A 24,811-nucleotide genomic window follows, 5' to 3' on the forward strand; every position below is an offset into this window, starting at 1 on the left:
GCACCATGCTATAGATCAGGCTCACAGAGACAACTCATTGCTAAGGGAAGGCTACAAGAGGGAATGCAGTGGAGTAGATATGGTGGAGTTGGGAGCAAGTCAGTTTGTTGTCCTGGGTGGGAAACAATTCTGTAGTGCCAGGCTCACAAGACATGTTATAAAGACACTAACCTCATGTATCCAAACCTTTGACCCCATTTTCTGACCAAAATGGATTACATACTGACAATACAAAAAATATATAAAGGCTCATAGTTTGCTTGTAAGTTTATGGTGATGAACCTACATTCTGATGTTTGACTAGATGTGTATAACCATCCTTTTTATCTCTTTTAAAACTGATTATGGTCATATTGGGATCAGGTTCAGCTCACCCACTTTTTGTGATTACAATTATCCTTAGAGCATTCAGGCAATTTTTAATCTAAAAAAAATTCAAATCTCCTGTGTTCTGTACAGCTTTGCTCGAGCATTAGTTTTTGTTTACTGTTCTCAAACATCTTTTATTTAAACTTCTCCACCCTCTCTCAGAGGGCACTAACACCATTTAGAACATCTGGACAATCTTGTCTCCACCCAATCATAAACATTCTTCTCTTTTTCTATCAAACTCTATTATTTAAACCAATAGTTTTCAAACTGCCCCCTAAACTCACATACCACTTTAAATATTCCCTTTGCTATAGGTGCTCTGTGATTAGTAAGGGATTGCTTAAGGTGGTATGTGGGTGGAAAGTTTAAAAACCACTGTTTCAATCATTTATATTTAATTTGTTATGTGCAGGGTTTCATAACTCCAAAGGAAATGGGCCAATGACAATTTTTGTCAAGCAAAATATTTCTGTAACAATTGGGTCTAGAGTAGAGATTCTCAACCTTCCCAATCACACACCACCTTAAGCAATCCCATATGAATCACAGAACACTGATGACATATGGGTTGTTTAAGGTGGGGGGGGGGTGTAAGCTTGGGGGGCTGTTTGAAAACCACTGCTATAAAACCTGTGTTTTCTCACTGAGTTTCAATGGAAAAGTTAATAATTTGAAACATTAATTCTGCTTCTCTCTCCACAGATGCAGCCTGACATACTGAACATCTCCAGCCTTTTATACTTTTATTTCAAATGTCCAGCATCTTCAATTTTTTTTTGTTTGCTTTCTAATTAGTATGAATCAATTTGGTCACATGGCTTGCACACACACACACGCACTTTGTAATTTTCATTAAATCTTATATCTGCCACAGGCTGGGACACACACACACACACAGCTTTGTTATTCAACAATCATGTATTGGCAAGACTTCTCTGTAGATTGTCACCTTGTTGTGTTGGAGAAACTTGTCCTGAGATCCTAAGAGCGATGCCATCTGGAGCTATGCTTACCACCCATGGTGGTAAGGTTGAGGGCAAGGTCCCCGACAAAGAATCAAGACCTTAACAGTGGAATTGGCAGATAAAGTTACTCTGAACTCAATGGCTGTAAAGGTGGACAAAGGCTGCAACAAATCCATCAGCTGGAATTAGTTGGTTAATTTGTGAAGTATCGTGTGCTTCTTGGAGTACAACATCAAGTACACATTAAATAAATAAATGCATAGGAGTTTTCGCGCTGTGGGTCAATGGCCACAATGATTGTCAAGATTAATGTAAACACATCACAGAATCTTAGAATCCACTTTACATGAAAAAAATTTACAAAAACAAGAAATAATATTACATTTAAACATCACAGACCTCATCAAGCAAAATTAACCATCAAATTGACACATCCCGCCTTTAACCTTACCTCCATATCCTTGTTCTTTTCTTTGTTTCTGCCTGTTGAACTTTTTCCATTACTGGCGGTTTCCCTTGCTGGGACTACCGAGATCTGCTGCAGTGGCATGTTAATGAGGTTACTGATCAATACCAGGTTTGATGGATGCTTTAAAACGCCAGCTAAATCATCTGCAAGATTGTTCACATCTTAGTTCTGTTAAGCTTCATTCTGTGAATAAATCAAATATACCTGGATATAAGATACTTTCCACTACACACTGAAGGCTGTGCACGAATATTCCAAGAACATTTCTCTTCCAATATTTAACACACCAGACATGACGCTCAGCAAAATACGATCCCCAGAATTCTAACCACTTGGTCAAATCAACCATTCAGATCCAGAATCTCACAATGTATTTTATAAGCCCATTCATTGTCTATGGCTTCCACCAACTGCCATGGAAACAGGGGGAAACTAGGTCCCTCAGGCATCTATTAGAAAATGCTTCTGTTAATGAACAAAAAACTCCCAAGTTCTCAGTGGTCCTGCACTCAGTTGATTTCCACCGAGTTTTCCCAAGTGGTTGGAGATGTTGCAACACACTGGCTGAGTAAATAGGCAGAAAGCAGAGAGGCTCAGTTTCCCATTTTAGAAAAAAAAATCCTAATCTTCTTCGGCAGATGGCTAGGTTGCCTATACACTTAATCTGTTCTAGGTCTTTGTGATAAGAATGGCTTGGCTGTGTGAAGTAGCAGCACTGAATGAATGCAAAGTAAAATGGAATCAGAAGTAAGCCCCTAAGTACTCATTACCAATGCATGGTCTACTGAACAATAATGCCATGCCAAGTGATGACTGATGCTTCATTTTCTGAAAGATGCTGTGCCATTATTCAAACAATTTCACACAGCTCTCTATAATCTTGGAAAACCAGGAAATCTGTAGACACTGGGTCTAGTGAAAAACACTAATATGCTGGAGAAACTCAGCAAACCATGTAGCATTCATGGGAAGCAAGAGGCAGTCAAAGTTTCAAGACTGAGCCCTTTGTCATGAATGCCAAAAAAAACAGGCAGGTGCCCACTTCTCTTTCCCTAACTATTCCCACATGAATCTAAGCATCCTCAACCTCATCCACTGTTTGGTTGAAGCCTGCCATTAACTTGAGGAATAATATAATCACATTATGCCTGGATAGCCAAAACAACAGCCTGAGTGTTGGACATTCCACACTGATCTAATTCCACTGAATTCCTGTCTTTTACCCACTCCTTTTATCATTTAATTGCCCTTAAAACTTGCCCCAAACCCATCCCTCTCCAAACCCTCCCACCTTTATTTGTCCAGTAGATCATCACCTCAGCTTCTCGCAGCCTTTTTTTATGCTTGTTATCTCCCCTTTCCCCTTTCATCTCAATAAAGAGACCTGACCTTGGCTGACCATTTCTCTCCATGAACACGGTGTCCCTCCAACTTACTTATGTGGAACATGGGAGCAGGCAGACATCTTGGCCGGAGAAATATAAAATCCACAGAGGTGATCACTGAACTATTGGACTCTATTCCTGTGTAATCTGGGCATCTCTCAGCAGTGGCCCATTTACAAAACCACAACTCCAGGTGGAACAAAATGGATTGGTTTCAAAATGTCAGTCAAGGAAGATTAGACTTCAGCTCCTTTCATAGCAAATCATAGTGAAACCTTGATATAACACGATTTAACATGATGAGTCATTGGACTCTGGCGTCGGGCTCCCATCACAACATCCACTATGGTGACCACTCCTGGATCTGGGACTTGTGGCAGGCCAGTGACTGGTGGAGCATGGCACCTCAGAACTCTGGCAGCCAGCTGCCCTGCAGGTCAGCCAGAGATGCGCACACCGGCAGCTGCTGGTCAAAGCTTATATCTGGGCTGGTCCACAGCAGCCAGTGGGTTGTTGTCCAGACTGCACACTGGCAGTTGGGCACTCTCTTCCAGTGTGGCCAGCTCCCTCAGCTTGTACAGCTGCTGAAGGTTCTGCACCTGCAGGCAGCTGATGCCCAGGTAATGCGGTCAGAGTGTGGCTTGGTTGTGCAGGAAGGACAGGGATTTGACTGAAATGGAGATAAGGCAGGTTGAACAAGTTGCCAAAAGTGCCTAGTTCCATGCTGCAAATGTTCTTGCTGCATATTTAAATAACCTTGATTTGGCATGACTCCATTTTTTTTAATCAATGATATTTTATGGACCCAAACCATCACGTTATAATCACTGTAACTGTCAATTATTAAATACCATTCTTCACTACTGATATATTTCCTTCATTAGTTGGTATTTCCCTTTGAACAGAGATTTGTTTTCCATGCATCCATATTGGAAACTCGTGTCACATTTGAATGATTATAAAATGTATGAATGTTGTTCAACAAAATAAGAGAAACAATCAATAATCCTATTTTAGCAGTTCCTGTAAAGGAAAAGTCCATTGTAAGAGTTTGTCTTAAACTTACAATTTATTATCCAAATGAGAATTCAGAATGTACTTTGCTTTTTCAATAAAAGTGAGTTTGGAAATCAATGTGTCATAATACACATGATGACACTGATTATGGAATCGGAAGGTTCCAGGACCTCACGGAAGGATAATTTACTGGCCCACATAGATAATTATAAGAGTTTTTTTAATTTTTTTTTTTTTTTTTTAAAAGTACAATTCTTCTGAGATCTGAGGAGGATTCCGGACCATGCAACTACTTGGTTCCGGCTGAACTGCAAATTGACAGCTTGGCTCCATGAGGGGCCTGTGAATGCATGAACACAGCATTAGGAATCTCAACCTTACTCCTTACCATAAGACATGAGAGGAATGAAGCAATATGGCCCATTGTGTCTTACCTGACATTTCATCTTGCCAATTTCAAGTTCATTTACCATCCATTTGTAACAGTACAACACTGCAAAACCACATTCTGCCATCCACCATTCAAAACCAGTGCAAACACACACACACGGGAGTAGCTGGAAGATGATGTGTGCAGGGTGGTAGGGGTCCTTACAGATTTTGAGAGTGCTCTTTTAACAATGATCCCGGTAAATCACATTGATGGGGAGAAGGAAGAGTCCGTGATCCTCTCTGCTGCTTTTATGGTCCTATGGACCTCCGACCTGATGCTTTACAGCAACCATACCACACTGTGATATAGCTGGCCTTTAGAAAGTTGACAGAATGGTGACTGATGACCTTGCTCACCTCAGTCTTCTAAGGAAGTGGAGTCACTGTTGCACCTTCCTGACAAGTGAGGAGATATTATGTATCCAGGATAGGTCACTTCTTAAATGGACTCAGAAGAACTTGGTGCTGTCTCGTCTCTCAAACTGCAGAGCTAGTAATGTGTAGTGGAGGGGGGTTGTGTCTGGTCCTCCTGAAGTCCAAAATCACCTCCTTTGCCTTGTGCATGTTGAGACTCAGGTTGTTACTCTTGCACCATTTCATGAAATTTTCCATCAGTTCTTGGTATTGCAACCCATGCTGTTACTGATGGATGGCAACTGCTGTCATGTCATCGGCAAACTTATTGGAGTTGGATCTGGCATTGCAGTCATGGGTCAGCAGAGGCCGGCTATTGTCACTCTCTGTCTTTTACAACCCTGTTCTTTTGCCTTTCTTTCTCCCCCCCCACCCCCCACACCACCATAATCCCATAATCCTTGATTCCCTTCCTAATCAAGAACTTATTCTTAAATGTACCCAAAGACTTGGCTTCTAGAGTCACACACAGATTCACCCACCTTTGGTTTAAAAAAAATTCCTCTCATCTCAGTTCTAGAGTTTTTTTAATGAATTCAGAGGCTTTGCCCTCTAGATCTACACAACCCTACTTTTGAAAACATCCACTCAATGTCCACTCTTACAGTTCAAAGGTTCCTTTTGTTGTCACATTATAATACATTTAAAATACATGATATACCATATTTTATCTGACATAAGACAAGGAGTTGCCATGAGCAACAAAGTGTCCCCTTGAGCAGTCATCCATAACTTCTTCCATAAAACACATACCCAAGCATCAGTCTAAACTTCAACCTCACTGGTGCAGTCCCCATTGAAGCTATCAGATGGATGTAGTAAAAGAGAATTAATTATGGATTCCAGTTACATAAGGAAGTTAAAAAGATGAAAAGCTAGGGAAAGGAGGAGGAATAAAGTTCCAGATAAAAGTTCCCGAGAGCAATTGTTATATTGGTCTAAAACCAGCCATATTAACTGAGGCAGAGCAAGATTCAATAGAATCTTGGATATGATAGGAAGGTAGTTGCCTTAAATTTAGAAAACTAATAAAAATATAGCAAAACATAGATTCAAATATAAAAGTCCTATTAGATTTTAAACAGTAAGCATATTATGCAGTGAAAGAAGAAACAAGAATTCCAAAAGATGTTCAGCGCCTCAGCAAATGAGGCGTAATAGACTAATGAGGGAAACAAGTTAGCTGACAGATAGTAAATGCTTGAAGATAAAAATCAATGTCATTTATACATGGCTTTGAAATTAGTTTTGCAAGTACATAGGGAGAATAGCTGCTCCGCTGTGAAACAATTCAAAAACTTTTGTGGTTAAAACTCAAGAGTCGGACAAAAGACTTAAAAATGACGATATAAAATCTTCACATACCAGCAGGATTTAAAGATATTTACTTACTGCCGTCCCTCACCTGAAAGGATCATCTGTAGGAATATCTTATCCTGTCACTTTATTTTCCAAAATATATACCTTCGTGGCCAATGAATACAGGCTTTAAACTATTAAAGCTTCAGTGAACAATACTCATCCAAAATCTGCTTTATGCACTCTATCACTCTCCACAGTTAAAATGAGGATGACTGTATTCCAACAGGCTTGGTTTTAATCTAAGATAGAGTACCTGGAAGATATTGCAGGCGAGGTAGGAATGAGTGAAGATCTTATACAGGGAGATATTTACGTTTCAAGATCCCACTCCTGCCCATGCTGCTTGACCAACAGGCAGGAGCAAAACGTCAGAGAGGCTTGGACCAAGTTTCAGAGACAGCAAAAATAGCCTCATACACAAGGCAAGCCCCCTGCCCTCCCCAGGGTCCCAGTAGAATCTTTCCCTTTGAATGAGGAGAGGTATTGAGGAGTTCAGCAAAGGGGAACCTACAAAGTGACCTATATTTTTGCAATGGAACTCAAAAGGGAACTTTTCCAGCCTAGAGAAAGTTGAAAATTGATCTTGTGGCTTCCATGTAATTTTTATTCTGAGCAATGCTCATTTGACTTCCTCCCCATTCCCAGTACCCAATTATTACTGAATATAGCCACCACTATAACAGTTTTAAGGTTTGTTTTATACAAAAATAAACACACTCACACAGACAGTGATTTTGTATATCTGCCCCATCTCTCTCTCTCATTTTCTGGGAGTGTAAACCAAGTTTTGAAAATGCAATGAGAATTTATTCTCATTCAGTTTTAACATTTGTATGTGAAATAAGTAATTTGAAACTTGTAAGGACAGCATTTTCCTAAGGCCTTTTCCCACAGTTTTCATGGTATAATAAAGATGATAAGATAGTGCTAACTTTAGCTGCTGAATTAACAGTGGAATTAAGATGATTATCAGTGTGGAATTCACAAATGCCACATGACTGAGAAATGTGCAAGTTGCAGTACACAAAATAGAGGAGTAGCAAGTAGCATGTTCCAGCCTACAGGAAATTGTCAATACAATGCACCTGCTTTTCAATAGATAAAAGGAAAAAAATGTACCAGCTAGCAATGGAATGGAGCTGTGCCCAACATTTCAGTTTTAGTTCCTATACAAATTCTTTAATTGAAGAGAAGATCATTCCTGCAAATATATTCACTGTCACCCAGTTCTAGCCAAGGGACCAAATTTGAAAATAATGCAAAACACCAGGTTTTGTCAGAATTCTCCAGTATAACAAATAGTTGGAAATTAAAACAATGAATCTAAAATCATTCCTTCCTGGGAAACAAGTTAGAACTTTGCCAAGATCAATGTCCAATCACAGCTCAGGCCTTTCCTGTTCCATCCTTCACCACCGCCCCATAAATTCCATACAAATTTAGTTCCTTTATTCAGGCTACACCATCCCATCAGCTGGCATTTGAACACCTCCCCCTACCCAGTGCTTACCTGATTATCACTGAATGACATGGCCTCTTAAAAAAAAACAGTGCTCTTGAAATTTCCTTTATTATTATTGCACCAAAACATGGATGTTTAAGGTACGCAGCAGGCTGGAGCCTATTAGCTAAGCAGATTGTGCAGTGGAGCACTGGTAATTCACAGCAGCTGCACGTTGCCTCTGCCTTACAGCAGTTACAAGCCAATTTAGCTGAGAGGATTGGCTCAATAATTATGCAATCTGTTGACAATACCTCCTAAAAGGAGGTAAAATTGAGGGATGTCACCTGTCAAAATGTCACTCAAATCATGTGAGGTCAGCTGAAGGGATTGAAGGATAGTCTTTAGTGCCATTCTGGCTGAATTGCCACTTACAAAATGAGGATGGTATTTTGGTCATCAGCATGTCATCAGAACAGCTGCAAACTCTTATTTTTAATGCTTTCTGTTCAAATCAACGTCAGCCCTGCTAAAATAGGCAGAGTGTGGACAGAAAAGAGAAATAACTTAAAATTCCACAGAGACATACACATTGCTGAAGAAAAGGATCACATAGTAACTTGTATATGTGAAACCTTTTACTGTTTCGTTATTCTGTTCTCCCATTTACTGATGGCCACAAATATTTTTAGTAAAATCTTTCATAATCCTATTGGAAAAGACCTGCTCACTCTCAAAGGAATTCCCAGTACTTAGGGATTTAAATGACAGTGAATTCTGGATTTCTAGATGTACACGGTGTGTAATGTGGAAGACCCAGACTAATTGATGGATTGCAAGCACCATATCCTTCTCTTTGCATTGGCACTGGGTTCCACGTGAGGCTCTACATCATTATGCCAGGGTACCTCCTCTCCTATCCTGTGCCAGACCTGACGTGCTGCACAATCCAACAAGCTATTGATTTCAAAATGGGGATTGTAGAACTATGATTTGGAAGGCAACGAGGAAATAAAGTTGCATTCTTTAAAAAGAAATCATGAGTGATTCAGCTGCATTTTGTTATTTTTTTAATATAAATCATTGATTCTGATTGATCTACTTTGATACAATTTATATTGGAGCCATTTAAGAAAGAAACTATGATTAAACTTTCCCCAGCATCTGCAGCTGATAAATTCAGGTGACATTCTTTACTTACTATCTTCAGGAATGTTTTGGAAGCTGGAATTTTCATTGTATTAGAGAGTTGTGGGAGCCTGGAATGCATTGCCAGGTGTGGTGGAGGAGCCTCGAGCAATAGGGGCATTTAAGAGACTTTTAGACAGGGATATGGTCAAAAGGAATATAGGGAGTTAGGAGGTAGGGAGGGTTTAATATTTTTGGGCAGTAGGTATTTATAGGTTGGCACAACATCTTGGGCCAAAAGGCCTGTATTGTAATGTTCTATACAAACATATTGAGGTGTCACTGTTTTAAGAGAAGAGAATAGCCCTCTATATTGGACCAGAATTTGAGTTTGGTTTGGAGTTATTGATCAGTGAAATAGGCCATTTTTCAATTAACCTATATTTTAGGACCATAAGACATAGGAGCAAAAATAAGCCATTTAGCCCATCAAGCCTTCCCTGACATTCAATCACGAGCTGAATCATTTTCACAGAGCCCCACTGCCTGGCCATTTCCCCATAACTGATGCTCAGGAAAATCAAGAACCTATCAATTTCTGACTTAAATACTGTACACCCAATAACTTGGCCTCCTCAACAGCATGTGGCAACAAACTCCACACATTACCACCCTTTGGCTGAATAAATTCCTCCACATTGCTGTTCTAAACAGACACCCTTTAATCCTGAAGTTGTTTCCTTTTTTCCTAGAATAACCTTTCGACATCTACACTGTCCGCTGCTTTCAGCATTCAAAATGTTTCATTTAGTTTCCCCCTCATTCTCCTAAATTCCAACGAGTACAAGCCAAGAGCTACCAAATGTTCCTCAGATGATAGCCTGTTCATTCCTAGAATCATCCTTGTGAACTTCCTCTGAACTCTCTCCAACTTTAGCGCATTCTTTCTTAAATTATTCACAATATTCCAGGTGAGATCTCACCAGTGCCTTACAAAGCCTCAAACACCACATTCCTGCTCTCATATTCAATTCCCCTTGAAATGATGCCAGCATTGCATTTGTCTTCTTCATCATTAACTCAACATGCAAGCTTACCTTCAGGCTGTCCTGCACGAAGACTCCCAGGTCCTTTGCATGTGGGTATTTTCAATTTTCTCTCCATTTATTTTTGTCTACTAAAGTGCAATGCCAAACACTTGCTGACATTATCTTTCAGTGGCCACTTCTCTGCCCATTATCCCAATCTGTCTAAGTCCTTCTGCAGCCTCCCTGTTTCCTCAACAATACCAGCACCTCCACCTACCTTCGTATTGTCTACAAACTTGGCCACAAAGCCAATCATCCAAATGATTAATATGCAACATAAAAATTAGCGGCCCCAGCACCAACTGGCAGCCAACCGGAATATGATCCCTGTATTCTGACTCTCTTCTTCTTGCCAATCAGCTAATGCTCCACCCATGCTAGTATGTTTCCTGTTATACCATGGGGTCTTACCTTGTTATGTAGCCTCATGGTCTTATGGGCCAATCTGTATTTTGATTGAATGAAACATTGAAACTACAAACAGTGAGTTTGAATGGCAGTGTGGGATAGGAATCTGTCATTAATTATTTCTGCTAAACATGGAACTTTGAAGTGGATTCTCCCAAGATTTAGTTTCATTGACTTCAGTCTCAGAAACAGAGTTCAAATTGCAACTGTGCTTATACTGTGCTTTTTCCACAAACAACCTAGGTTATGCATCTGTCACTTCGTACCCTCAAAACATCAGTAACTTTGTTTAGATGATGATAGGTCGATGAAAATTAAAACCTGTAGATGATGGAAATTTGAAATAAATCATAAAATGATGGAAACACTCTGCAGGTCTGGCGGCTTGGAGCTAATGTTTCAAGTGGGTGACCATTCATCAGAACTGAGAAACGGATGATAATGGGTTTACCCTGCTCATAAATGGTAGGGTGGCAAGTGAGACAATATGACTTTGATCTTGATGAATAAATGGTCAAAAGCCTGGGTGTAGGAGGGGAGGGGGAATGTGGAGGGGAGGTACCAATCACCGCTGATACTTCCCTAAAGAATAAACTTGTGATGGGGAATTTCAATCACAAGAATACATTGTCAAAAGCAGAGATTTGAAACTTGCTTCATCATACAGGCCCAGGCTCCATTCCTTCATTCCCTCATCTCTGCAAGTTGGACAAGGAAGTGGAGGATCTGATGGGGCTGGCATCCTCTCTGATGCCTGAGGAATCTAACATTTTCTCTTTGGTAGATTCGACACTAGGCAACATTTTGAGATAGCTGATATAAGGAAAATTAATCAAAATGGCTCATTCAAGCTGAGTTCATTACTGAGGCTATTTGACTCATCCCTTCAAATGTACTTGGTGCAAACTAGCTTTTTTGTAGTCTAAAGGAAATTTCATGCATAAATCTAATGATGTTTTTCGTATTTTCATTTGAGTTATGCAGACTACATAAATAATGATTGAGATTTATACATTGATCACAACACATAAATGCGCGTTAAGAAAGTAGTTACTCCACACCTTTTTCTCATTTTGAATTTATTAAAGAGGTAAAGACCAATTCATAAGGTTGTATCCTAATGGTGGTCAATTTTCATCTCTGCCAGTGGCATGAAATAAGCTTACAGCAATACAAAATGATGAAGGTCAAAGATAGGAGAGAGAACGCGTGACTTTTCCCCATGCCAGACCTGTTTCAAAATAGGTTCAGTTTGGGAAAAGAGGTTGAGAGAGATATAAGGACATTTTCTTTCACCCAGAAGGTTGTTGAAATCTGGTACAGACAGCTTAAGTAGGTGGAGGAGGCAGGTAACCTTGCAGCATTTAAGAAGTATCTGGACAAGTGCTTGAATTCCCAACACAGAGAGAAGTAGGGAGCAAATCCTGGTAATGGGATCAGAATTGATAGGTACTTGATGGACATGATAACCAAGGCTTATTTGTATGCTGTATGACTCCATGATATGACTCCATCGCATTTACACTGTTCCCCTTTTTCCTTTTAATGGAATAGAAAGTTGTGTTTGGCATCGTTCTAGCCGCTAACTAGAACCCAGTGTGTACAGATAAAACATTTTACTGTAAATTTGATAGGAAATGCCACATTACATTCAAAGAAATAATATCAACATTAGTAGTTTCTAAATGTAGTGCAATTAAACAGCTGACTTTATTGCTTTTTGTATTTTTTAAAAATATTTCATTTAAGTTTTCCATGCTAAACATGCAATCAACAAAAGCAGGAAAATATTAAGTATAAAGTAAAAATTATCTAGGATACATGATGGCTATTATTCCCCACCCCCACCCTCCCATAAAAGGTTAATAAGAAAAAGGAAGAAAGTAAGTCCCAAAGAAAATAAATAAAGAGGAGAAAAGAAGAGTGAAAAGAGAAAGAAAAATGGGTTGTGGGAGTCCTCCATCTACCCCACAAATCACATTTTTAAAATTTACCTAAATCTCGAGGGGTTGATAGTATGCGTCTCGTGGGTGAGATGGGGCACAATTAAAGATTTACACCTACATTTTGTAAATAAAGCTTTCATATTTATAAATATATATATCATATTTATTTCTTAGCTTATAAGTAACTTTCTCAAGGGGAACACAACTATGTATTTCTGCATTCCAATGGGCTATCGCTAGATGTGAATCAAACTTCCAAGTTACTGCTATACATTTCCTAGCTATACATTTGCCAATGCGATCTTGAGAAATATTACTTAATGTTGGGACAGCTTCATTCTAGGTCTTATACTGGTAGTATTTCCCGATAAAAATATTTCAGGGTTCTGTAAAAAGTTGAATCTCGAAGTTTGATCTAAAAATTTCCCCAGATCTTTCCAAAAGGGTCTTAACTTGTAACATGCCCAAATTGAATGTAAAAATGTTCTAATTTTCTCACCACACCTAAAGAAATGTCTGATTTTGATTTATATAATTTTGTGGTGTGAGTTATACTGGTGCTAATAATTATATTGCACCAATCTGTTTCTTACATTTATTATATTTGTCATGCTGTCCTGGCATAATCAGACCAGTTTTAATCATTGTCAATATCCTCCTTCTTTTCCCCTGGCCCATCCAGACCACTAACTTTAAACAGGGGATTATCAAGTCATGGCCGTCATCCCCTCCCATCATCTCGACCCACGCCTTCCCTCCCCAAATCAATCAATCCTTATCTTCCTGGGTAAAACACATGGCTTCTAACAATCCCAAGAAAAAGAAATTAAGTAGGAATAAAGAAAATATGAATAAAGAATCCCCCCTGTTTAGTGTTGATAATAGATTATAACACTACCCCCTCCATTTTACAGGATGTGGCCACGTACACACATGATGTGACAGAAAACGGGTCCCCACCATCCCTAGCCCCCTGGAGTATTCCCAAAGTAATAACATTGCATTCATTATATGAAGAAAAATATATAAAAGGATGAAAGAAATCATTTAAAAAAATATATACACAATTTCAATCTTTAAGTTCTGGCAATTGATTCAAATATTCTGTTGCACATTGAAGGTCCAAGAAAAAATTATTTTCACCACCAGCATTATAATCTTCAGAGTTGCTGGATGTCGCAGCACAAAATTATATCCTTTCTCCCGCAGGGATCTTTTTACTGGGTTGAATTCCCAATTGCACTTCAACAACCAGATAAGACAATACTGTGCCCTCCCTTGGCTTTCAACGGTTCTCCTCTTGCCTTTACTCCTTTCGCTGCTGCACTGAGTATTTTTTCTCCATCTTGATATCTTAAACATTTAACTAATACAGAAAGTGGCTTTTGACATGAATTAGGATGAGGCAGAGGGGACCCGCTCAATCTCAATATGTGTGCAGTGAACTGGGATTCACAGGTAGTGTGTGGTGCTGATGGCTGGCTCCCGACTCCGCCCCCATCTGCCTAAACCCAGAACCCTTCCAAAGACTACTGTTGAACCCTACCCATAGTTAAAAGCTAATAAAAGTGTTTGTTTTCCCTCTAGTCGTGAGAGCTTTTATTTGGGCTACAATGTGTTCCAACATTATCCTTGCCCAAATCCTTAGGCAACCATTCCTGAAAGAAAGATATCAGTTCCTGTCCTTCCATTCCTTCTTTAAGACCAACAATTTTGATATTATTCCTTCTACTAAAATTTTCTAACATGTCCATTTTTACCCATATTTTATTTCTTTCTGCAATCCATCTATCTATGTCATTTTCGATTTTATCTGTTCTATCCATTACATTCTCTATTTTCTCCTCCACATCCTTTACTCTATCAGTTAGGTTTCCAATATCTCCTTGCAATTGAGTCATAACTGATAAAATATTATTATGTTTTTTATTTGTACATTTTTTGTTCTTATCCAGGGCCTTCATTACATCTTAAATGGTTTATTAAATGGTTTTTTTTCCCCTTATCCGGTTCTGTGGCAGTTTGTTGTTCATCTTCTTCCAAACTTGTATAATTCTCTTCATTCTCAGTACTATTATTGTCAGAATCATCCTCCTCCTCCAATTGCTGGCACCTTCCTTCCGTTATATTAGCAGTACCGGCAACTTCGGCACCTTAAACCAATTCGCACATGTGCCCAAGTTAATCTCAGTGGCGTCTGTTCGTTCCGACAGCGAAGACGCACCATTTCTCATGCGAATGGGCGAACCACTTAGAAGGGGGCCATGGTGAACCTCAGCCCCAGGTTTCCTTCCTCAAGCAGGCCTCTGCTCATGTCTACCACTTGCTGGAGTTCAGAGGTCATTGCTGCAGATTTGTTCTTTTTTGGCAACATTGTGGCAAGGTTTAAAATTTATGTTTTCTTCCAAATTGAATTGTTTAATGTTGTTTTTCTTTTTTCCTATCAATTCTCTAAGAGAGGTAGGATTTTGCTTCCCGTCCTTACTAGACCACATGACGTTCCCCACATTATTGTTGAATATTCTTAAAATACAGAATGAATGGTTATAATTAAGAATAATGAGCTGAATGTTTTTTTTAAGAACACATTCATATTCTTACCCAGAAAATAATTAACCATCTTTGAGAGGTTGTCAATATAAGATATTTCAAGCTATTAAATGTTACATTCAGTTTGAGTTACGTTTTTTTTTTATTCAACAAAAGAGGATTACATTGAGCTGGGTTATTCTGTGCTGAATTAATACAATTTTTTTTTCTCTCAACTCAGTAGTCCCCCAGAGCTCTTTCTCCACCTCTTTATTTCAATTGTTGGGTCAGGCCTGGATTCTGAAGATGTTGACCATTGATTTTGGTTTGCTTTGTTACAATGTGACCAATGAAACACTGGAATGAGGAACTGTCACTTCTGAACTGATTGGCTGCCATCAGTTGACTACAGACCACTCAAGCAAATAGGTGTCTATGATGCATTACAAAAGCACTTCATCTTGCCTGGAAAACTTTCATTAGGATTGGCAAGATGAATATTTTGGGTCATATAGTTAGTAGGAAATTTGGAATCCACAGAACACAGATTTTACAATTATTGTACATTCAAAATCTCTGAGTCAATGTATGGGGCAGTGAACTGTGGACATGAGGCCCACTCCAGAAACTGAAGTGACACTTTAGTGCAGTATTAAATGAGTGAACTTTATTCTGAGACTTTAAACTCTTTCTGTACTCTCAAGTAAATATAGTTTCGTGGTGTAACCTGAATAACAGAAAAGTTTTAATCCAATCTCCTGGTTTTTGTTCTTCTCTTTACCATTCCAAAAACACTGACGATTAATATCTCATCAAATTAGCTTTTAGACAAAAGTAAGTAATTCAAAATGGAGGAAAAGAAGGGGTGTGCTGGTGTGGTGCTACCAGTATGTATATAGATGTATGTAAGTGCAGTATGGGCTGCCCACCACCGCCCCCCTCCCCAGAACTGTGACTCCTCCTTCCCAGATATCCCCATAAAGACAAATCCTTCCCGTCAGGTACAGAGCATCTGCATGCAGTTAACAGCCTCCACCTGCCCCTCACAGTGTGTAACACCAACCGGCCGAGCCCCCCCCCCACCCCGATTACGACCTGTAGCTTCTCTACTCTCCAGATCCGACCACTACCCCTGTTCGAGAACCTCACCTCTGTCTGCAAGCCTAGGAGCAGATGATACAGCCCTGGGGACAGAGCATTCATTAAAGCAGAGGTCAAACAGCTGCTAATGGAAGGGGCCATGGAACCCGGCCCCAGCCCATGGAGAGCCCAAGCAGTGGTAGTAAAGAGCGGAGAGAAACAACAAACAGTCATTGACTAAACTCAGACCATAAACTGAGCTATCCACCTACAACTACGAAATCTTGTACCTGCCCAGGAAACTCAATGAGCCTCCCGACCGGGGGACATGCACCAACGCGCAGTTGGACTGCCTTCAAGTCCTCCACAATAACCTCTGCCACCCCAGAATCATCAGGCTCTACTATTTTGTTAGAACCCACAACCTCCCCTACTCAGTCAAAGATATCAGGGAGTTGACACACAACTGCCTGGTCTGCACCAAGTGCAAACCCCAGTTCTATTGGCCGGACAAAACCATCCTTATCAGCCTTGAGTAACTGAGCATGGACTTTAAGGGACCTCTCCCGTCTACCAACTGGAATGTATACCTCCTTAACATCGTGGATGAATATTCCGGCTTCCCCATCAATATCCCCTGACCAGATATGACCATGGCCATGGTCATAAAGGTGCTAGGTGGCATCTTTACTCTGTTTGGGTACCCCTGCTATATCCATAGTGACTGGGGATCCTCCTCTATGAATGAAGAACTGCCCCAGTACCTGTTAGCCAAGGCATAGCCATGATTAAGACCACAGGCTATAACCCCCAGGGGAAATTGGCAGATAGAAAGGAAAAATGCCACCGTTTGGAGGGTGGTCCTCTTAGCCTTTAAATTGAAAGGGCTGCCCATCTCTCAGTGGCAAGTAGCACTCCTGGCACACTCCATGCTACAAGGTCCCTTCTCTGTACAGGCATAAATGCAACACCATAGGAAAGACTCTTCTTCCCCCAGGATATCAGCCACCAGGAGCACACTACCATCCTGGCTGATGAACACCTGGGCCTGTGCTATTCCAAAAGTACATCAGACACCACAAAACTGACCCTCTGGTCAAGAAGGTCCACCTGCTCCACACCAACCTTTAATATGCCTACATGGAGTATCAGGATGGTGGATCTCCATCCAGGACCTGGTGCATACAGAGACCCCTCGACCAATCCCCTCCCCCAGTAACCCCGACCAACTGGCTCCATTATTAGTGCCTGAATTCGCACCCCAAACTTCCAACCGACTTGAACAGCACCATGATACAAATACCCCCACCCCCCCCCCCCACCCAACCACCGGAGGCACCGCCTGTTGCAAAAGACACGGCCTGGGAATCAACAGCTGTGCCACAACAGACCCTGAGATGGTTGCAGCGACAGATGAGACTACCAAACAGGCTGAACCTCTAAGGGTCTTTGGAACTGCAACAAAAACTAAACCACACCACCCCACCAGACTTTGTTTAAAAAAGAGGGGTGAATGTGGTACTACCACTATGTATATAGATGTATGTATGCACAGCATGGGCTGGCCTGCTGCCTGAACCTGTGACTCCTCCCTCCTAGATATCCCCATAAAGGCTGTTTCACCCAAACCCCTCCCTTAGTACCTGCCTTGGAAAGGGGCCAGCAACATGCAAGCTGTGCCGACACTTAAAGGTGATTAAGCCTATTAATCATGACTCTCTGTCTGATTGTGGTTGTTTGTTAGTACAGCTAGAGAATGAGAATACACAAAAGCACTGGGGGAACTCAGCAAGCCATGCTACATCTATGGAGAGCAAGGGGCAGTCGAAGTATCGAACCTCAGTCCTTCACCCAGAATCCAAAACATTCCTGGGTAAATAATTAGACCCTTCTGTTCAGCATGATTTGGTGACACAACAAATGGCATATTTTCCTACTAAACTAACCCATTCTCGGTGTTTCAAACTTCTCGGCTTTTGACCGTAGTGACATTGCTGTGCCTGAATGTATGAATGAACTTCATAGAAAAGTCGGTTAATTATTCAGCATAAATCAATGGTAGAAGGTGTCTTTAAATAGCCCTGAAGTTGACAGAAATGGAGCCTCTGAGATGGATGTATCAAAGCATATGTAATGCCATTTATCAAGCATTGAAATATGAGTGTGTAACACTGACAAGGCTGCAGGAAATTGTAACAAACAGACCCAAGAAAATCGGAGTTAATAAAGTGACACATTTAAGGTGCTTATGTGGAATCTCAGAAGAGGAAACATTTGTTCATGCAAAAATAAAACCCTCCAATGTTCAGCTCAGTAGTAAATTGGTACTAACTTGTTGATAACAATCATAATGACTGCACATTGAAACTTTTCCATTACTGCCTACATTTTTACTCATTTCCACAAATTCCCCTACAATCCGGTGTGTTCCTCAATGTGTCACCAAGTGTTGCCATGATTGGTCAGTACTCTAAACAGAATATGTGCATTTAAAAATTTAAACCAAATTGATGAATGGTATCAGCAAAGCTATTGAAAGCATTAAGCTTTATCAGTACAAACAAATTAAAAATGTCTTTTTTTGTGTGTGCAATAGGTTTTCATGAGAATTCATTATAAAAAGGGACAGAACCCTGACCGTTATTTTGGCACAAAACCCAATGGTTGGGAAGATCTTGGAGTTGATTGTCAAGGATGAAGTTACGGAGTTCTTGGAGGAACGTGACAAGATCGCCCAAAGCCAGCTTGGTTTCCTGAATGGGAAATCTTGCTTGACAAAACTATTGGAATTCTTTTTTTAATTTTGTTTTTATAGATTTTATTTATAAATTTAAAACCACAAAAGATTCATGCATTTTGCAGCATTACAAATCTATTTCAAATGTGGTATATATAAGAAAAAGAAAAGAATGAAAGAAACAACCCCCTCCTTATATACCTCCCCCCTTCCATCCCCCTAACCCTCTACAAAGCAAAAGGAAATGGGACAAGAGATCCTCAGCAGGAGCACTCCTTATTGTGTCTTCTATATACAGAGACTTTATGAGAAAGGGAATGTGGAAAAATACAGTGGAAACTTGGGACTATTTTATGCTGGAGCAGGAGCACTGCAAGACTGCAAGAGCTGCATTACACTGAGTGGTGAGCATGCTCAGTGCAACAATGTATTCATCCATGACCAGCAGCCTGAGATGTGAGTAAAAATTTGTGCTGTAAACTTACAAGCTTCTCTTAGTGTTTATTATAACTTCCGATGGTACAACCGAGGACATAACATGGTGAGAGCGGTGGGATTGACAGAAACCCATATCAGATAAGGGAAAAATCCCTATAAATTAAAATAAACATGAAGAGAAGGAACAAAGGAAAAAAACAGCATTACCTGGCTACCAGAGCTGGAGAAGTAGATGGCCACAGCAGCATTACACCCAGTCATGGACTGGGAAGCTGACGATGTCATAGAGGCCTTTAAAAAGTTCAAGCAGAAGTGCAACCTGACATTCAAAAGTCTCCTCAAGGGAATCACACCAGAGGAAAAGGTTAGTTACATCCTTCTTTGGACGGGGGAGTGAAGACTAGACTTGTTTAATAGCTGGGAGCTGGCTGAAGGGGAAGAAAATAACCCAGAAAGGATATTAGAAAAATTTTCTTTTCATCTGGAACCAAAATTCAACCATAGAATAAAGTGATACGAGTTCCAGGGATTAAAACAAGAGCCTGATGAGTCAGTAGATAATTTCATTGTGAGGCTAAAGAACATTGCAGCAAAATGCAAGTTCAAAGAAATAGAGGAGAGAATAGTCAACCAATTAATCTGGGGAAGGGCTCATCCTGAAGTGCAGAAAGCTCTCATAGAAAAGACAGCTTGAAACTAACAGATGCTGTAGACACAGCTAGGTGGGCCTTCGAGGCCCCTAGGAGGCAAATGCAATTCTTTTCCGTGCAGGCCAACATGCAGCACAGAGAGAGAAGGGTCGATGGCATAAAGCGCACACAGAGAAAGTCGTAGACTTCCAAGAACTGCAGGAAGTGCAGCAGAATACACCCCTTCAATGACCGCAAGAAATGCCCCACATATGGTTTGAAGTGCAGGACCTGTGGGAAGGTCAATCATTGGGAAAGGATGTGTAGGTCTGACATGAAAAGAGAAAGAAACCAAGAATACAGAAGGAAAGTGCACCACGTCAAGGTAAGTGACAGCAGTGATTCCAACTCACTGACACTTGGCATCGAAACAATGAGATGTCCAAGAAAGGGAAGGGAGTAAAAGATGAATTGCACACCACGATCCAAGATAAAAGAAAGATCAGAAACAAACCAACAACATTCAACTTGAGAATAAAGTTGGATACTGGATCACAAAGCAACATTCTCCCGCTTAGACTGTACAGCCAAATGTTCCCCGAGTACATAAAGAATGGGTTCCTGGAGGAGGGCATACTAGAAGCTGCAAATGTCACACACACAGCCTATGGTGACCCCGTTATTAAATAACTAGTAAAAGTCCAAATAAAAGGCAACCATAAAGGAAAGAGCATTATATGCATATTCTTTGTGGTTGACGCCAATGGACCAGCAATCCTAGGTCTGAATAGTTGTCAAAAAATTCAGCTAATCTCTGTAAACAATAAGATCAGGGTGAAGAAAATGTCCAAGAGGATCAATAGTGACACCCCTCTTGAGCAACGCCCTCCGATTACAAATTAGGACGAGCTCATGGACATGTACCCTGAATGCTTTGATGACACAGTCAGGTGCTTTGGGAACTTTGAATACCACATTACTTTAGACCCAAAATACAAACCAATAATCCATGCTCCACGGAAGGTGCCAATAGAGCTGAAACAAAAGCTCAAGCAGGAGCTGGAAGAAAAGGAAGAAAAACGAGTAATAGCAAAAGCTGTAGAGCCAACTGACTGGGTAAATTCTATAGTAGTAAAAGAAAAACCGAATGGCCGCCTAAGAATAAGTCTGGACCAAAAAGACCTAAACCAAGCAATCAAAAGAGGGCACTATCCAATACCAATGCTTGAGGTCAACACTTCTGAACTAGCGGGATCCAAAATCTTCAGTAAGCTAGATGCCAAGAATGGGTATTGGAATGCGAAGCTGGATTTTAAAAAATCGACATCACTAACAACATTCACACTCCATTCAGCCAGTACAAGTTCCTGCACCTACCTTTTGGTCTAAAGGTGAGCCAAGACATCTTCCAGCAAAAGATAGATGAGAACTATATGGGATGCAAGGGCGCTGTCGGCTTCGCAGATGACCTCCAGATTTTTGGCAGAGATGGGAAAACCCACGATCTCCACCTACACGAGGTCACGAAGAGAACAAGAGGGGCCGGCATCAAACTCAATGCAGACAAATGCATCATCAAGGTGGAGGAGTGCCAGTTCTTTGGAATGGTGTACACACCTGAAGGGGTCAGGCCAAGCCCAGAGAAGATAACAGCCATTGCCAAAATGGAACATCCAGAGGACATAAAGGAACTATGAAGCTTCCTTAGCCTGGTTTAATATATGAGTTCCTTCACCCACCACATGTCAGACCACGCAGCCAACCTCAGAGAGTTGCTGAAAGAGGATGTGGAGTTCCAGTGGTCACCATCGCATCAGTGAGATTTCAACAAGCTAAAGGAAGTGGTCTGCAGAGAAGTAGAACTGAGCTACTATGACAGGAAAAAAACTGTCACATTACAAGTAGATGCTTCCACCAGAGGCCTCGGGGCAGGATTGGTGCAGGAAGGAAAACCGACAGCCTTTGCCTCATAGGCCCTGACAACAGCAGAGACCCAATATGCCAATATTGAAAGGGAGCTGTTGGCAGTCGTATATCGATGAGAAAAGTTCCACAAATTCCTCTATGGGAGACAGTTTGTGGTAGAGAGTGATCATCGCCTGCTGGAACTCATCCAGAAAAAGAACCTAAGCAAAGCACCAGCCAGACTACAGAGGCTGCTCCTCCGGCTCCAATGTTATGACTTTACCTTGAAGTATAGGCTAGGGAAGGAAATGGTGCTCGCTGATGCTTTGTCACATCTTTCCCCAAATGAAAAATATGAAATGAAATCAAGATTCATCACCTCGTCAGGGTAACTAATAACAAACTAAACCAGATTAAAGAAGAAACCACAAAGGATGAGGAGCTGCAGCTGCTCTCCCAACAGGTGATACAAGGATGGCCAGAAAGGATAAAACAGGTACAGCCTACAATACGCCAGTATTGGTCTGTCAGGGACGACATATCCCTGGAGAACGCTGTTCTGCTGGCAGGGTCTCGGCTGATAATACCAGAGACAATGAAAAAAGAAATTCTCCAGAAAATTCACCAAGGCCACATGGGAATGGAGAGATGCAAACTTAAAGCAAAGTTAGCAGTGTACTGGATAGGCATATACAAGGACATCGAAAACATGGTGGCTACGTGTCCAACATGCCAGAAATACACAACAAAAAGAAGAAATCATACCTGCAGAAATACCCGCCAGGCCATGGCACACAGTGGGAACAGACCTGTTCACAGAAAACCAAGAATGGTATCTGATTGTGTCCTGCTACTACTCCAAATTCCCCTTCATCAGGAAAGTGAAGGACCTGAAAGCATCGACCCTCACTGCTGCAGCACGTGCGCTCTTCACAGAACAGGGGAGACCTGAACAAGTGATATGTGACAATGGGACCCAATTCACATCGTGTGAATTCAGAGAAATGGCTCCAGAATATGGGTTCACCATCACTACTTCATCAACACATTACCCCAAAGGACATGGATTCATTGAGAGGCATGTACAGACAACCAAGCACACTCTCACAAAGTGTCGAGAGACGAAGGAAGATCCCTACCTCACCCTCTGTCACTGCGAGCCATGCCTTTGAGGGCCGACATGAAATCCCCAGCAGAATGGCAGAAAGTACAAGACAACCCTGCCAAGCAAAATCCATCCACCAGATCACCAAGAGGAAACAAGAAAGTTGACTAACATGCAAGAGGAAAGTCGTCAACATTACAATAACCATGCACAAACACTACCAGATCTCTTCAGAGGGCAGCATGTGCATGTTAGAGAGCCAGAGACAAAAACCTGGAGTCCAGCAAAGATTGTTAGAGAAGTTGAGACGCCAAGGTCATACATCATTGAGACAGAATCTGGTAGGCAGCTGAGACGAAACAGGATCCACTTTCGCCCAACCCCAGATCTGACATGGAAAGCACCAGAAGCACCAGCAGCTTCTAATAATCCAGAACCTTGTGAAACCCCAACCAACAACACCATAACAACTGAGCAGCAGGAAACAGAAGAACTGAGGCAAACAATACCACCACCCACAACCGTACCAACACCACCGAAGCAAACAGACACAACAAGGTCTACGAGGTGGAGAAGCAACATCCTACCTCAGTGCAATACCACTGAGAAGAATATAGAACTGCAATTGTATAATTAGAATATTTAATTCTTAATGGCAAGTGCGAGTAAAGAAGCAGTAACAATTTATTTTTAAGAAATTTAAATTTTAATAAATCTTTAAATTTTTATACTTTTTTTTAAAGAAGGGGGATGTTATATAGAGTGGAAACTTGGGACTATTTTATGCTGGAGCAGGAGTACTGCAAGACTGCAAGAGCCGCATCACACTTGAGTGGTGAGCATGCTCAGTGCAAGAGTATTGATACATGACTGGCAGCCTGAGATGTGAGTAAAAGTTTGTGCTGTAAACTTAAAAGCTTCTCTGAGTGTTTATTAAAACCTCCGATGGTACAACCGAGGATATAACAGGGAATGTCTGAGAGTCATTTAAATATTCATAGCTACAGTTTGTAAATAGGGGCTCCATATTTTCCAAAATGTGTGATTTTTGTCTCTTAAATTATAAGTAATTTTTCTCAAGTGGTATACATCTCTGAACTTCCACATTCCATCAATCCATTCTCAAGTCAGTATCAGACTTCCCAGTTATAGCAATACATTTTCTAGCTATTGCTGAAGCAATTTGAACAAACTTCACTTGAAAAATATTCAAATTTAATTTAGGTTTAACCCCTCTAATATCACCCAGTAAAAATAACATTGGATCCTATGGATTCAACCCCCATTATTCATTCTAATAAATTACCTATTTCCAACCAAAAAGGTTTAACTTTAGGACACTGCCAAGTAGAAAGCAAAAATGTACCAACTTCCTGTCTACACCTGAAGCATAAATCTGAGAAAGTCTGGTTCAATTTATTTAGCTTTTCTGGTGTCAAATATAACTGATGAATAAAATTATATTGTACCAATCTATACCTCACATTTATTGTGCTTTTCATACTTTCTCTACACAACTCAATCCAATTGCACTATTTGCTTATTCAAAGCTACTTCCCATCTTTGGTTTTGAATTATGAACACCTATTTTCTGAGTTTTTTGTTTGTAACAACCTACGCATTAATGAAATAAATTTCTTTATATCACTGTTACACAACAATGACTCCACTCCTGTCCCTGCTGGCAAAAACAGATCTCCTATGGGAATTCTTTTTAGAAGTCGCAAGCAGGCTATCGAAAAGGAGATGCAGTGGGTGTTGTGTATTTGGATTTTCAGAACTTTGACAAAGTGCTGCACATGAGGCTGTTTAACAAGATAAGAGCCCATGTTATAACAGGAAGTATACTAACATGGGTAGGGCATTGTCTGATTGGCAGGAAGAAGAGTTGGAATACAGAGATCATATTCTCATGGGCTGCTAGTTGCTAGTGGTGTTCCACAGGGGTCACTGTTGGGGCT

The 24,811-nt window shown here is 40.7% G+C and overlaps 1 protein-coding gene across 3 annotated transcripts in view; it reads right to left on the reverse strand.

Moving 5' to 3' along the window:
- Window positions 1-24,811, reverse strand: part of LOC138758024 (E3 ubiquitin-protein ligase MARCHF1-like) — a 459,755-nt gene that overhangs the window by 219,381 nt on the left and 215,563 nt on the right. For all 3 annotated transcript variants that reach the window (XM_069926299.1, XM_069926298.1, XM_069926296.1), the window contains exon 2: window positions 1,789-1,989. In XM_069926299.1, coding sequence (XP_069782400.1) covers window positions 1,789-1,887 — 99 coding nt within the window. In that variant the 5' untranslated portion in view covers window positions 1,888-1,989. The remainder of the gene's footprint in view (window positions 1-1,788; window positions 1,990-24,811) is intronic.

This window comes from Narcine bancroftii, chromosome 3, assembly GCF_036971445.1.
Source record: "Narcine bancroftii isolate sNarBan1 chromosome 3, sNarBan1.hap1, whole genome shotgun sequence".
Taxonomy (NCBI): domain Eukaryota; kingdom Metazoa; phylum Chordata; class Chondrichthyes; order Torpediniformes; family Narcinidae; genus Narcine; species Narcine bancroftii.